Source organism: Abrus precatorius, unplaced genomic scaffold (assembly GCF_003935025.1).
Source record: "Abrus precatorius isolate BTA unplaced genomic scaffold, Abrus_2018 Scaffold11, whole genome shotgun sequence".
NCBI classification, from domain to species: domain Eukaryota; kingdom Viridiplantae; phylum Streptophyta; class Magnoliopsida; order Fabales; family Fabaceae; genus Abrus; species Abrus precatorius.
The window spans coordinates 19080739-19096725 of record NW_020874303.1 but is presented as its reverse complement, the minus strand read 5'-3'; the positions used below and the strand labels follow the sequence as shown (position 1 = coordinate 19096725).

Genomic DNA, 15987 nt, shown 5'->3' with positions numbered 1-15987 from the left:
AAAAAATGAAGTTTGTAATTATATTCATATAAATGGAAAGAAGTACAAATATAACAATCTGTCAGTGATGTCATTTGTGGGCTCATCCGTTTTGAAGTTAAGTAAATTTAATTGTAATATAATTTACTGAAATATGTTAAAATGATTTTAAGTCATTATTTATGGTAAAAAATGACAGTTTGTAAACAAATAATCCAAAGATTAATCAGGGGACTGGATTAGGTCCTCTTTGTGTTCTTTTAAGTGTGTTGTTAACGTAACAATGAAATAGACGCATAAATTAAGCAATTTAGCACGAATAGTGAATATGAAATGCGTAAAACTGAATCACAACGTAGAGGTTCGTTATAGAAAAGTATGAAATAGGAAACGAATTGCAGAAACAAGAACAAAAGCAAACAAACAAAGAAACTTGAATTGAAATGCAGAATGTAAAGGTACGGAAATGTAAATATGCTGGAATGTAAACATACGACTCCTCACAACGGCGAACAACGACTACCGTGTGTCTCCTTGTAGCTGGTGTTTGGCACGGTGCAGGGTTTCAGCGTTTCAGAAAATTTAAGTGCGGTGTTAGGGTGCAAAAAGTCGTCCTTTGTAGAATGGCACTTTGGGGTATTTATAGGCAGGAAGATCACCACCGTCCTCCTCCTTTTGCGGGCACTTCTTAGTAACTGCCTTCAATTGTTATATCCATTATACACGATTGCTTGTGATCGTGCTGTCGGTAACTGCTGGTAATCGTTATCACCCACGATCTTTTCTTTGCATAGTTGAACCTTTGTCCAGTGTTGGTAACTGCTAATAATTGCTTTTGCACTTAACCTTTCAAGTCAATTTTTGTCTTTCGAGTTATTCTGGGAGGGTCTTAGGAAGCTCATTTAGTTTATGGCCTTAGAATAATTTCTCATTGCCTTCTCTTTTCGACTAATTCTGGGGTCTTAAGAGCTTGTCTTGATCTCATGGACTTATAATATTTTCTTTGCTCATTTCTGTTTTTCAAGCAATTTTGGAGGGACGGAGCTCAGCCATGTTTGTGGACTTAGAATATTTTCTGACCACTTCCTGTTTTTCGAGTAATTCTGGAGGAAATCTGGAGTTCAACCAAGTTTGTGGACTTAGAATATTTTCTAACCACTTCCTGTTTTTCGAGCAGTTTTGGGTGTTAGAGACTTGGAAACTCCTCAAAATGCCTCGAAAAGCCATCAGTTTTTGTGGACTTAAAATATTTTCTTGTCAGTCCTATTTTTCGAGCAGTTTTGGGTGTCAGTGACTTGGAAACTCCTCGAAAAAACCTTTAGTTTTGTGGACTTAGAATATTTTCTTGTCTTTCAAGCAGCTTAGAGAAAAATCAACAATGTGACAAAAAATTTCCTAAAATAGCTCGAAATGTGTCCCTTTTAATAAAACTAAAGGTCTTGAATAATATTTCAATATTTCCTTATGTTTAGGCCTATTTTTTGACTCCTTCTTGACCCTCAAAACTTGTTGAAATGTAGTTTCCCTCAAGATGATTTTTAACTTAGAAAATTTTCCTTATCCCAAACAGATGCCCCCCAAAATATTTGCATCTCAGGTTTATGAAATTTTAATATTTTTATTCTTATATTTAATTAGAAAATTTTAGAATTGCTGATTTGGAGAAACAACTTGAAAGAGCTCGAAAAGAGTTAGAAATGCTGAAAAAGGCCGGTGTGGCTTGTGAAAAGAAATGACAAAACTTCATAGAAAATGTGAAGACCCTGACTATTGAGAGGGCTCGAGCTATGAAAGACATTTCGAGTTTGAATGCATAATGCACGACCCTTGAAACTAGATATCAAAATTTGAGGACCGTTTACACTGAAATGCGCTCGAAGCCTCCTTTTTGATTTTTTATGTATTTTTCTTTGAATTCTAGTATTTAGGCCTCTTTGTACATACTCGAATTCTAGTTTGAATGAAATTTATTTATTTGGCCTTTTATTGTTTGAATTAGCTTTTTATTTGCCTGACTTCAAGTTATTTTAACTTCATGAATCTCTGGTTTGTATGTTTTTAAGTATTTACCGTTAATCGACATAATTCGACTATTAGTTCCTAGTTCTCGAATTGAATACGCGTTATTTGAAAACACATTTTCAATCTCGAAAGGGCCTTCCCAATTGGGCGACCATTTTCCAAATTTTCTTGTTTTTTTGTCGAACGGTAACATTACATTCCACACTAATTCACCAGTATTAAACAACTTGCCTCGCACTTTTTTGTTGTATGACCTTGAAATTCTTTCTTTTTGTTGAATCATTTTTTCTAAGGCACTCAAACAAATTTCATCTAGGTCATTCAGTTCATCGAACATTAAGGCCCAGTAATCTTCACTTGGTAACTCGAACTGCCGCTGTAATCTAACTGATTGTAGATTTACCTCAACAGGTAAAACGGCTTTATGGCCATAAACAAGTCGAAATGGGGTTGTTCCTGTGACCTCATTTGGAGAATTCCTATATGCCCACAGCACTTGGCTTAAAGTGTCATGCCAATTTCTCGGTTTTGATGCAATGTGCTTTTTAATCAATTTGATCAGAATTTTATTTACTGCCTCAACCTAACCATTGGCCTGAGCATAATATGGTGTCGAAGTTATCATTTTTATATTCAATAACTCAACATATTGAGTTACTTTTCGACCGACAAAAACAATTCCTTGGTACTGGTATACCGAATAGATGAATTATGTATTCGTCGATAAAATTAACAACATCACTCTGAGTAACTTCTTTCAATGGAACTGTCTCAGCCTACTTCGTAAAATAGTCGACAGCTACAATAATGTATTTATGGCCTTTTGTCGAAGGAGGATGAATTTGGCCAATTAGGTCCAAAGCCCAGCCTCGAAAAGGCCATGGCTTAATTATTGCATGCAATTCTGAGATAGGAACATGTTGAATATTACTATGTTTTTGACATTCCTCACAGGATTTTGCATATTCAAAACAATCTTTAACCATCGAGGGCCAATACAACCCTTCTCGAAGCAACATTCATTTCATCCTTTCTCCAACTTGATGAGCTCCACAGATTCCTTCGTGGATTTCAGCTAAGGCAATGTAAGCCTCATGTTCGCTGAGACATCGAAGTAAAGTTCCATCAACACCCCTTTTATACAATTCATTAACCAAAATTATATAATTAATTGCTCGAAATTTTGTTCTTCAATCAGTTGAAATGTTGGGATCCTTGAGATAATTGACTAGAGGTTTCCTCCAATCTTGGTCAGTTAAATCATTTATGTTTAGGATTTCAAGGTTTGTTGATCCTAACTTCTCCCTTATCTCTGTTAATTTTGCAAGGTTTTCACTTGAAATTCTGTAATTCGAGGCAATTTGGGCTAATTCATTGGCCTCCTGGTTTTTGTTTCAAGGAATATGTTCTAGAATAACTTCATCAAATTTTTGTAATAACTTGTTCGCTTTTACCCAATATTCGACGAGGTTTCTACTTAAGCATTTATATTCTTTGGTTAGTTGTTTTATTACTAACTCAAAATCTCCTCGAATGATTACACCCCAAAATTTAATAGTATTTCAAGTCCAGCTACTAAAGCTTCATATTTAGCCTCATTGTTTGAACAAGCTGATTTAATCTTGAAGAGTAATTTAGTGGGGATTTCATTGGGTGAGATTATTAGTATTCCAATTCCAATTCCGTTTTTGTGGCTTGAACCATCTAAGTATAATTTTCATAACTTTAAATTTATAAAATCAACTTCTTTGATTGGAATCGAATGATCGACGACAAAATCAGCAACAACTTGGCCTTTTACAGATTTTAATGGTTTATAAATTAGAGAATATTCTGTTAAAGCCAACGCCCATTTTCCAACTCTACCATGAACAATAGGTTTCGATAAGAAATACTTTATTATATCATGATGTGAATAAACATGTACATCAAAAGGTCTAATGTAATATTTTAATTTTTCACAAGAAAAATACAGACACAAACATAATTTCTCGATTGGACTATATCGAGATTCTGCTCCTATCAACATTCGACTAAGGTAATAAACAGCTCTTTCGACACTATTTTCGTCTTCTTGGACTAGCATGCTCCTGATAATTCCTTCTGATGTCGAAATATATAACTTCAAAGGAAAACCTTTCATTGGCGGAACCATTACTGGTGGTTTTGTCAAATACCGCTTAATCTCCTCGAACACGGTTTGATGCTCCGCTTCCCATTGAAACTCTTCTTCTTTCTTTAACTTCAATAGGGGTGAGAAGATTTTAACCTTGCCAGAAAGGTTCGAAATGAATCTTCGTAGAAAATTTATCTTCTCCAACAACTATTGCAGCTATTTTTTAGTCGAAGGTGCTTGTGTCTCAGACATTTCTTTGGCCTTATTCTTGTCGATTTCAATTCCTTTTTGGTGGACAATGAAGCCAAGAAACTGACCTGCAGTGACACCAAAAGCACATTTTAGAGGATTCATCTTCAAGCCATATTTTCGCATTCTTTCAAATGCTTGTCGAAGATGACTAACATGATCATTTTTACACTTAGATTTCACAACAATATCATCAATATAGACTTGCATAAATTTGCCTATTATGTCATGAAAAATAGTGTTCATTGCCCTCGGATATGTGGCTCCAACATTTTTTAATTCGAATGGCATTACTACCCATTCATAAATTCTTAAAGCCACAGGGCATCGAAAAGCTGTTTTTGATATATTCTCTTCAGCAATAAAATTTTGATTATACCTTGAATACCCATCTAAAAGACTAAGGATTTCATTACTTGCTGCCAAATCAACTAGCATATCGGCTATTGGCATAGGGTATTCGTCTTTTGGTGTAGCAGTATTTAGATTTCAGAAATCAATACAAACTCTAAGAGATCCATTTTTCTTAATCACAGGAACTATGTTTGTGATCCAATCAACATACCTGGCTGTTCGAATGAACTTGGCTCTAAGGAGCCTTTCAATCTCTTCTTTGATTTTTGGCAAAATTTCAAGTGCGAATCTCCTCGGAGGTTGCTTCACTGGCCTCTTTTCTGGTCGAATTGGGAGTCGATGTTAGACTAGTTCCCTCGAAAGACCTGGCATCTGGTCTTAATCCTAGGCAAAGCAATCCTTAAATTCCCTTAATAGTTATATTAATTGGTCTTTTACTTCTTCATCGACCAATTTACTGATATATGTCAACCTCGGCTCCTTTTCATTCCCAAGGTTCACTTTCTCGAAGCCAATCGACGCGTCATCATAGATGCAATCAAGTCAAACATTATTTCCTTCGTTTTTGAGTACCGAATTTTGTTGGACCACACATGTTTTAAGTACTGTGTGCTTCTGTTCGGCTAGATAAGCCGATCTTGTCTTAATGGCCGAATATGGTGAATCGGCCTCCCATCCTTTGACCGCTTTAAGAGCCGCTTCTCTTCTTTCGGCTAAATAAGCCAAACTTTCGACCATGTTGATATCTGCATGGCCTTGGATTGGGTCTACAGCTTTATGAGCCGAGATTTCTTCAATTTTTTGTGATTTTATGGCCGAACTAGATTTATCGACCTCCAAAGTGTCCACGGCTTTAAGAGCTGTCTTTATTTTATTTTCGACTACGTAAGCCAAAAGGCTCTCTTTAAGGTTCCTCATTTTCACTCTTGTCAGCCTCCACTAGTTCTTGGAAGCCGTAAAAACCTATTGAAGGGTCTAGGTGAATCTGGTGTTGAATTTCGTGAGCATTTAGTAGGTGAGGATTTCGGCCAAAACGAGGGCCGCCTATATCCTCTATGCGAAGTGGCGTGATGTTAGCAAAAGACTTGTCAAACGTTTTGCTATCGAGACTGCTTACATGAACTTCAGCCTTAAAATAGCTCTGATCTCCATCGACATATTCCAACACTCCGTCGTTATTCCAAAGACATAGCTTCTGAAGTAGTGAAGAAGGTACTGCTCCTACCCCATGAATCCATTCTCTTCGGAGCAGTAAGTTGTAGCTTGCCTTGGACGTTACTACCACGAAAATGGTTGCTCAAGAAACAGATCCAACCCTTAAGTTGACGATTAGGGCCCCTTTGGAACTCGAAGATTTTCCTTCATAGTCTGTGAGCACCAAGTTGTGGGGGAGCAAATCCTCTTCGAATTTTCCAATCTTTTTCAGCAAAAAACTAGGCATAATATTGATAGCTGCCCTAGAATCTACGAGCACCTTATTTACTCAAAATTTTTTATCAATTCGAGCCACAATGTACAACGGCTTTGTATGATTTTTCATTTCACGTGTCGGCTTCTCGAAAGTAGCCGACGATTTGGCAAGTGAACCATCCTCTACCAAATAATAGTAACCCCATGGGTTATTGTCGGGCTCGTTATCAGTGTAAAAATCTTCTTGATCCCCTTTGCCGATTCCTTCGGCGTATTCAGCAGGCAGCGTGGATACAACCCCAAGTATGTCCTCGAGATCATTCTCAAAGCCTGATTCGAATACATCAGTGATCAATTCGTCATCCGGATCGTACTCTATCTTTGGACTCTTCATCTTCAAATTCTTTTGTACTGCTGGTGCTTTTTCTGGAGTCGCTTTGGCTTCTATCCTAACTGGGGTACACCGCACATTTCTAGCAGCATTTCCTTGAGTTGGTTGAACTTGATTTCGAGCTTGAATTTTGGCTTGAATTCGAGTTTGAGTTTGTGCCTGGACTTGAGCTTGAGCTTGAGCCAAGGCTTGTGCTTCATGTTCGGCTTTCCTGATTCTTTGGGCCCTTCTCCACTGAGTTTTAGTCATAGGGGCCTTATAATAAGGCTGTTTCGAGTGAAAATGGCTCCCTGATGGACTAGTGAAAAGCTTAGGTTGTGAGGAAACCTGTTATGGCATGATCGTCGTATGTGACGGTCCTCCTATTTTGACCATTTGCAATTTTGGTAGAGTTAGTGATGGGTGCAACACGTTCCGAACCCATGTGTTGCTCAGAATGTTCTGGGTAGGGACGAAGGTCCTATTTTCAGCCATTTAGGGATCACGTATGGTGATCGACGCATTTTGAGTTGGAACACCTTTATTTTTAGTGATCACTTGATAGTGTTTCTTCATCTCGGATTGTTTGAAGGCTTTGGCCGCCGCTTTGTCGAATACAGCTCTACACCTTGGGCATAGCATGACTTCACAGTCAGCTTCTTTCTTTCGAGTTAGAAAATCCACTAGCAAATCTCCTGTCCTTGGGAAGATTTCAGTTTCTTATTTTTTGAAGACTTCCAAAGTGTCATTCAAAGAGCCTTTTCCCTTTAACTCTTCCACAGCTTGATCGAACGTTCCTTTTTTCTTTTCAGCAACATCGACCATCAGTATGCCGATAGGTTCCACAAAGTTGGCTTCAACTTGCATAAGATTTGAATCAATTTTCATCGGCATCTTGGATTTTTGCTTCAGTCTTCCTTACTTAATAGCGTCTTGAATCAGATCCCTGAAACGAACACAATTGTTAGTCCAATGACCATAAACATGATGGAACTTGCAATATTTTTGACCCTTTTTTTGTTCTAAAGTAGGGATCTTGTGATCATCAGATAATACAATTTGCCCATCTTTCAATAAAATATAAAAAATATGATCAGTTTTAGAGACATCAAAGGCATAACTTTTATTAGGCCGAGTTTTGTCTTTAATTTCGAGTGGTTTTAAAGATTGGAAAACACTTGTTCGACTACATTGGCAATATTTTGAGGATTCGGGTTATTTGGATATTGAATTTGATACCCCTTACATTATTTTGCCTAACTTGCTCGAGTATTTCATCAGTAGTCTGATTTCGAGCAATAATAAAGGGTTGATTTCCCTGAAAATCACCCTCATTTTGTCTCGGAAGGTTTTGGTCAAAATTTTGACCAATTTGCTCAATTGGAGCATTTTCATTTCGAGCAAAAACTGGGGGTTGGTCCACCTAGAAATTTCCCTCATTTTGTCTCGAAAGGTTTTGGTCGACATTTCGACCAATCTGCTCGATTGGAGCATTTTGATTTCGAGCAAAAACTGGGGGTTGGTTTACCTGAAAATTTCCCTCGTTTTGTCTCGGAAGGTTTTGGTCGACATTTCGACCAATCTGCTCGATTGGAGCATTTTGATTTCGAGCAAAAACTAGGGGTTGGTCCACCTGAAAATTTACCTCATTTTTTCTCGAAAGATTTGGACCAAAATTTGGACCATTTTGCTCGAAAATTTGACCATTTCGACCAAGATTTGTGGCATCTCGATTAGGTGTTTAGGCAACATTTTGCCCTTGCCTTATAAGGACTCGAGGTGCCCCAAAAACGTCAGCAATTCGACGCATTTGTTCAGCCAAAACTTGATAGCTGGTATTAGTCGTTTCCACTATGGGATTCAACACTGTGGTCATCTGATGGGTCAACATATTGACCATCTCGTGATTGCTTTCATCCATTTGTTGCCTCATGGAATGTAAGGCAACATTCGAAAATAAGCTAGCAGGAAGTGAATCCCCGCTCGAAGATCCAAACGCAAATTGCGTTCCAGGTACTCCACCAATCGTACCCATTCCCGGTGGAATGGTATGAAATACACCCATTCCTGGTGGAATAGTGTGACTCTGGGGTGACACGGTTGCCACCACAGGGTTGGAGTAGGTTGGTACTCCAAAGATAGGCGGCATACACACAGGAGGTAAGCTAAATGGATGATCACCCAGCCTTGGCCTTGGGCCAGGATTTATGCTGGGATTGGTTGGCATAGTAGCCATAAATTGGCTAACTACAGGAGATGACGGCGTAGGTAACGCCGTCGTTGATGTGGGTTGTGCGGCAGTGTTAGCACCGCCACTTACATTATCTGGGTTGGTATCACTACTGTCACTTCTAGAATTGCCACTCCCAGAACTAGAATCACTATTTCTTCCTCGATTAGCCATAATACAACGTCCGTTACGTAATATCATGCAACAAAGCAATCAATATTTCAAAACACATAATATATGGTCCCACTGGGCGTGCCAATTTGTTTACGGTAAAAAATGACAATTTGTAAATAAATAATCCAAAGATCAATCTGGGGACTGGATTTAGGTCCTCTTTGGGTTCTTTCAAGTGTGTTGTTAATGTGATGCTCAAATTAACGGCGTAAAAGAGTATTATGCAAGAATAGGGAATAGTAATTGTACAGAATTGAATCAAACGTAGATGTTTTTACAAAAATATAGTAAACAGGAAATAAACAGTGTACAAAGATATAAACAACAAGAACTGAAATTAAAATGCAGAAAGGTAAATACGGGAATGTAAAGGTGCGTGAATATAAACGTACGACTCCTAACAATGAACAACAACGACCGTAATGTCTCCTTATAGCTAGTGTCTGGCGAGGTGCAGGGTTTCAGCGTTTCAGAGAATTTAGGTGCGGTGTCAGGGTGCAAAAAGTTATCCCTTGTAGAATGGCGCTTTGAGGTATTTATAGACAGGAAGATCACCACTGTCCTCCTCCTTTTGCGGGCACTTCTTAGTAACTGCCTTCAACTGTTATGTCCAGTATACACGATTACTTGTGATCGTGCTGTCGATAACTGCTGGTAACTGTTATCACCCACGATCTTTTCTTTACATAGTTGAACCTTTGTCCAGTGTTGGTAACTGCTAATAACTACTTTTGCACTTAACCTTTCAAGTCAATTTTTGTCTTTCGAGTTATTCTGGGAGGGTCTTAGGAAGCTCATTTAGTTTATGGCCTTGGAATAATTTCTCCTTGCCTTCTCTTTTCGACTAATTCTGGGGTCTTAAGAGCTTGTCTTGATCTCATGGACTTAGAATATTTTCTTTGCTCATTTCTATTTTTTGAGCAATTCTAGAGGGACTGGAACTCAGCCATGTTTGTGAACTTAGAATATTTTCTGACTTCGAGTAATTCTTAATATTTTCTGACCACTTCCTGTTTTTCGAGTAATTCTGGAGGAAATCTGGAGCTCAACTAAGTTTGTGGACTTAGAATATTTTCTGACCACTTCCTATTTTTTGAGTAATTCTGGAGGGACTTTGGAGCTCAACCAGGTTTGTGGACTTAAAATATTTTCTGACCACTTCCTGTTTTTTGAGCAATTTTGGATGTCAGGGACTTGGAAACTCCTCAAAACGCCTCGAAAAGCCATTAGTTTTTGTGGACTTAGAATATTTTCTTGTCAGTCCTGCTTTTCGAGCAGTTTTGGGTGTCGGTGACTTGGAAACTCCTCAAAACTCCTCGAAAAAGCCTTTAGTTTTGTGGACTTAGAATATTTTCTTGTCAGTCCTGCTTTTCGAGCAGTTTTGGGTGTCGGTGACTTGGAAACTCCTCAAAACTCCTCGAAAAAGCCTTTAGTTTTGTGGACTTGGAATATTTTCTTGTCGTTCAAGCAGCTTAGAGAAAAATCAATAATGTGACAAAAAATCTCCTAAAATAGTTCGAAATGTGTTCTTTTTAATAAAACTAAAGGTCTTGGATAATCTTTCAATATTCCCTTATATTTAGGCCTATTTTTTGGCTCCTTCTTGACCCTTAAAACTTGTTAAAATGTAGTTTCCCTCAAGATGATTTTTAACTTAGAAAATTTTCCTTATCCCAAACAGTCATAAACTGTTATTAAAACATACATTTAGATTTTGATTCTTCAATTGTAAATCAAATAAACACACTCCATGTTAAAAATTAGGATAACTAGTTCCATCATGACGTGAACATTTTAAATTTGAACAAGATTACTTCTCCTTGAATATATATATATATATATATATATATATATATATACTGTTATTTTAATAGTAAAATATCTTAAAACATAATGACTTGTTTTCTGCTTTGATTTAAAATTTGTATCACTTTTCTTTTGTCTTGGGTCACATAAAAATAAATAAATAAAAAGAATGACTCTGACTCAGATGCGATGAGATGGCAGGCACTGGCTCTTCGGAAACATAACGGGGTGTTCACTTTTCACTCTGGATGGTTTGTTTAATGGTTTAAGACAAATCAAAATGGCTTTTTTAAAAGATAGTAATGCTAATACAAACAAGATGTTGCGGTCGGTGGGTTCCCCATGTTATTATGGCAAGTCAACGTTCAATTTAATATAAAATATTTAGTATTATGAGGCATCATTGAAGCTAATTTTTTTATAAAAAGTAAAAAGTGATGTTGAACATTGAATATAATGTAGGACATGGTCACGCAGCACATCAATTAATCAATTAAAAGGAAGAATGAGGACCCAGTCACTGAATGTATCCTACGTCTACCTGTGAATATTTCTGAACCTTTGAAGGACATAGCACCATCTTCTTCTGGTTTCTGTAAGTCGCTTTTACATGGTCCTTGTTTTTTTTATTGTAGTCGCTTAACTCCAAGATGTTTGCACTATGCATTCTTCCCTATCTCAGGAAGGTTATAACTAAAAACTAATAACGGATCCACATAGCATAACAAAGCTTCACTACTCTAGTTGACTTTTTTTTCTCATCTTTCACTCCTTTAATTAGCATTCAATAAAATCAACAGAAGAACAACTTAATGATAAGACAACCGGTCAAAAGTTGTCAAATTTTAGATTTTTTTTTCCTGTTCACTGTTTTTGTATTGGGTTCTGAAAGATTGGCTTTCATCTGATTTTGCTTATTTATATCATGCTGAACTATAGTGAAATTAGTTTTTATGCTCCAAGCTCTTAGAGATTAATGATTGGAACAGACCAAATATAATTTACATAATAATATTTTATGTTTGATGTGCTTTTATTTCTCTTTGGTTTGGCAGGGCCTCTTTAATTGAATTGTGTTAGATAGAGTTATGTCCCCGTAGTACTTAAATTGAACTTAGTGTCCATAACTATGAGCTGCTTTTGCTTGAAAAAAGCTAGACCAAAGACTAAGCAAGAACTAAACACTATTCTTGCTTCAGAGACATCTTGTAAGTAGAAAAATTAACGTTTACCTAATATATTATTTGAACTCGTATCAAATCCTAGTTCTTGGAATTTGCATGAGATTTAAGACTAGGCCATTGCTTTTATGTCCCTTACCATTTGACAGTTACTGTGAATGAGATTGAGGCTTTGCTTTGCACGTTTAAGAAACTAAGCAGTGTCGATGATCACTTCATTCACAAGGTATGTCCTTTACCTTTCTTTCACATTACCACCAGCAGTTTTTATACCGATAAATGTAATCACAATTTATTTGCATCTTAATAGAATTTAACTATGTGAGTGCTAAATTCTTGAAGTATTTTATCTGCAGAAGGAGTTCCATCTTGCACTTTTAAATAATAGTGGCAAGCAGAATCTATTTGCAGACAGGGTGCTTACTCGTACTAAATTTTATTTTCTTTTTTAATAAGTGGGGGACGATTTAAATATGGAAAATGATATATAGTTAACGAAATCGTACGATTATGAGGTGTTATATTTTATTGTTAAGTGACTCTGTTCCGATTCATCCATGTAAGGTCATGCATAACCTAATTTTCCAAACCGCCAATTGATCACTTTTCGTACTAATTGTTTCTTACAAGATAGCATTTCTATTTATACAATTGTAATAATGGCTAAAAGTATCAACATGTTTTTGAATTGATCACCAAATATACGTAAAGTTAATTTGCGTATGAAAGTAACCATAGATGCGATTCTGTGGATTTTAATGAAGACGTGACTCCACAACTTGGCTAAAATTAACGGTAAACATGTTATGAATTTCACCACGCATATTTATTTCTCTATAATATTTCTGCAAATATCTTACTTTAATATTCACGATGATGTTGCTTCCTATAAAAACTAAATGCAGGTATTTGATATGTTTGATATTAAGCGTAATGGAGTAATTGATTTTGGGGAATTTGTTCGCTCACTGAACGTCTTTCATCCAAATGCATCTGAAGAGGAGAAAATTGAATGTATGGAATTATTTGTGTTCATCAATGAAATCATACATTCTTTCTGGTTATTACGTTGACGAGGACTTCACTGTGCCAAAATCTTCCTTACAGTTGCATTTAAATTGTTTGACCTTCGACAAACCGGATTCATTGAGCGTCATGGGGTGAGTACCCTCTAAGCTTTCCATTGTTCTTCATTTTCTCTTTTGGATTGCAGGAAATACAATTTTGGCAATGATATTAATTTTAGTTTAGTTTAAATTAGGTACACTTGATTCTAATGAAATTAATTTTAAACTGTTGAATGTGATTGAAAAGTCTGTTTAAACTAATTTGAATTATATATATTTTTTAAATTGTGTTTTTTATCGTTAGAAAGTGTAACAATCGATTTTGTACCTACAAAATAAACGGGTCTTTAGCAGTAGTTATGGTCACTTTAACAGTTTAGGATTCGTTCTTATGCATTCCTTTCTGTGCATAATGGTACATTGGTGCACTCACTTGAAGTTGAAGGAAATGGTTTTGGCTACTCTTACTGAATCAGATGTTACAGTCCCCGATGATGTTGCTGAAGCAATTGTGGATAAGGTTCTTAACCATGCAACAACCATACATTTGTTCCTCAATTTCTCTATTTTTCTCTCAATCCGATTTTCCAATTCTCTTCTCATTAGTTATTTTCTTGGCTTAATCTCTTTCAGACAATGAAGGAGGTTGACTCAAAAGGAGATGGGAAGATTGATAACGAAGAGTGGAGAGAGTATGTAGCAAAAAATCCTTCTCTTCTGAAGATCATGACTCTACCATATCTAAAGTGGGTCACTGTTCTACTCAACGAAACTTATAGTTGCATATTTGATTCAGCTTAATTCTCTACATAAATAATGGCTAACTATTTAAAAATCTCAGAAAGTTAAAAGGAAAAAAAAAAGCGAATATTTCTCTAAAATAAGTTGAACTAAATATGTATTTATTTTAATCTTTATCTTGTCTGCAGACTCATTGATCATTTGTTTCTTTTGCTATTCAATTGTATTGACAAAATCAAACTTGAATGATTCGGTTTATCAGGGATATAACTCTGGCATTTCCCAGCTTTATTTTGCACACTGAGGTGGAGGACTAGCGACAAATAATTACCAGTCAATGCAGCAGAAGGATTGTAGCTATAGCACAGAATTGAATTACCCCCAAAATACGTTGTATAATATGTTGTTGTAAACACACCATTAACCAATCTAGTATTCCCTGCTGCAACAATATTGAATAGACTAATTGTGTGAATGCACTAAACCTCCTTATTTTAAGGATAAATGAGTATGTTTGGAATTCGATGCTTGAATAGAAAAGACGTTTGAATTATTTTTCTAGGTATCAAATTTTCTAGTTAAAAAAGTTTGCAATATCCGCAACTTCTGAAATCATATTCCTACGAAAGTTTAGTAATTGTTTCCCCAAGTGTCAATAAAGTTGGTCACAATTGCTTTTCGGATAAAATCATGGCACGTGAAACGGGTGGTGTTCGAATTTCAAATATTGCTTTACACTCAAACACGTAGCTGGATATAGACACAGTGTTCCTCATATGCTCCAAAAAGTTGCATCTGGGGAGAGTGATTTTGTTGGTATGTAAGAATTGGAATTAGATTCATGGTGGTGGAGAAAAATAACCATCGCAATGGAATTTGAGGGCACATCACTTGACCTGAGCTAGGAACATATCATCCCTGCGTGTGCAACGAACAAATTCCAGAGCAAATTAGGGGAAATAAATGGAGCATATACAAGTCCACTTTCGGGGGACATTGCTTCACCACCTCTATCAAACATTTTATAAAAAACAATGATAGATATATGTTCTTAATATGAACCATTAAAATATTTCAATTGACATCACGTAAAACCGTCATTCGCTTTCGCATGTATACTCTAGCTCGTAATTGAGGAACATAGACACAAAACACATCATACACAATTTAGACCATCTCTTTCTATTTTAAAAAAATCATTTGAAAACTTTTGCCATAACTAAATATTAAAAATTCAAAACAAAATTGTTTTACTACTTTTATAAAAAAAACATAAAATAGTTTATGTAATAAACTCTAAAAGAAAATCATACCATAAAAATATTTCTTATTATTATCCTTACATTTCTAACAAACTTTTTATTTATAATTTTATTCTTAATTTTTAATTATTTAAGTTATTAAAAGAAACATCTTAATTAATTAAATTTTTTAAATTTAACTTTTAACTAGTTTAATAGCATCATGTGATATATTTAATTGACTTTACTTAGTAAATAAGATTTAACTATTATTATTGTTGTTTTAATTTTTAATTATCTAAATTTATGTCGAAAGGATGAATTTATACTTTAAAACTTTGAGTGAATGAAAGTACAATGGATAGCTAAATATTAGTCAAACAAAATCATATAAAAAATTTTATGCAATGCATTTTTATCCTTATAAAATGTGGTAATACTTGATGTGCTATTAAATTGTATGCTTTTAACAAATACATAATCTTATATTTGGGTATTACAATAAAGATGCACTTAGTATTTATACCTCTCTCTCTCTATCTCTCTCTCTCTCTCTCTATATATATATATATATATATATATATATTTAAGTTATCTTTAATTAAAGATTTAGACAATCTTTTAAGAAAACTCCTGAACAACTTAAGGGGTATATACTAGTGTAGGTCTCATCTTGATTCTATTTTATTCAAAAGCAATTAATTTCTGAAATATAAGATGTTACTTTACTTTATTATGTATTAAGTTAATCTTTTAAGATATTAACACTTGGTTATAAATTTTTTTATGCTAATAAAATCTATGATCACTTGTTTGATATTTGTAAGGAATTGTAATAATAATGACATTCAAGTGCTATTCTTTTTTTCTTTTCTATGACAAAGTTTTGAAAAGAAGTTAAAAATTACCTTTTCTAAAACTAGGCATATTTACCTTGATTTTTATACTTCAGTCAGTATATTCTTCCACTTTATTATCTTATTAAGACTAATTATTATTATTATTTTATCACCTTGATTCTTCCATTAATATATTCATTTGTAAAGT

The 15987-nt window shown here is 35.3% G+C and overlaps 1 protein-coding gene across 1 annotated transcript; it reads left to right on the top strand.

The window, feature by feature from the left end:
• Positions 1-11839: 11839 nt before the first annotated feature.
• On the top strand, positions 11840-14016 carry LOC113854145 (calcineurin B-like protein 8). The gene is made up of 8 exons (XM_027485015.1): positions 11840-11918; positions 12041-12117; positions 12248-12307; positions 12797-12905; positions 12999-13051; positions 13398-13478; positions 13592-13704; positions 13962-14016. The coding sequence occupies exons 1-8, from the start codon at positions 11840-11842 to the stop codon at positions 14014-14016; spliced, it is 627 nt and encodes a 208-aa protein (XP_027340816.1).
• The last annotated feature ends 1971 nt before the right edge of the window (positions 14017-15987 follow it).

Excerpts from the sequence above, each read along its gene's own strand:
- LOC113854145 (XM_027485015.1), top strand. The coding sequence starts at position 11,840 with ATGAGCTGCTTTTGCTTGAAAAAAGCTAGACCAAAGACTAAGCAAGAA. Across the intron at positions 11,919-12,040 it reads TCTTGCTTCAGAGACATCTT|TTACTGTGAATGAGATTGAG; the intron begins GTAAGTAGAAAA and ends ACCATTTGACAG. Across the intron at positions 12,906-12,998 it reads TGAAGAGGAGAAAATTGAAT|TTGCATTTAAATTGTTTGAC; the intron begins GTATGGAATTAT and ends TCTTCCTTACAG.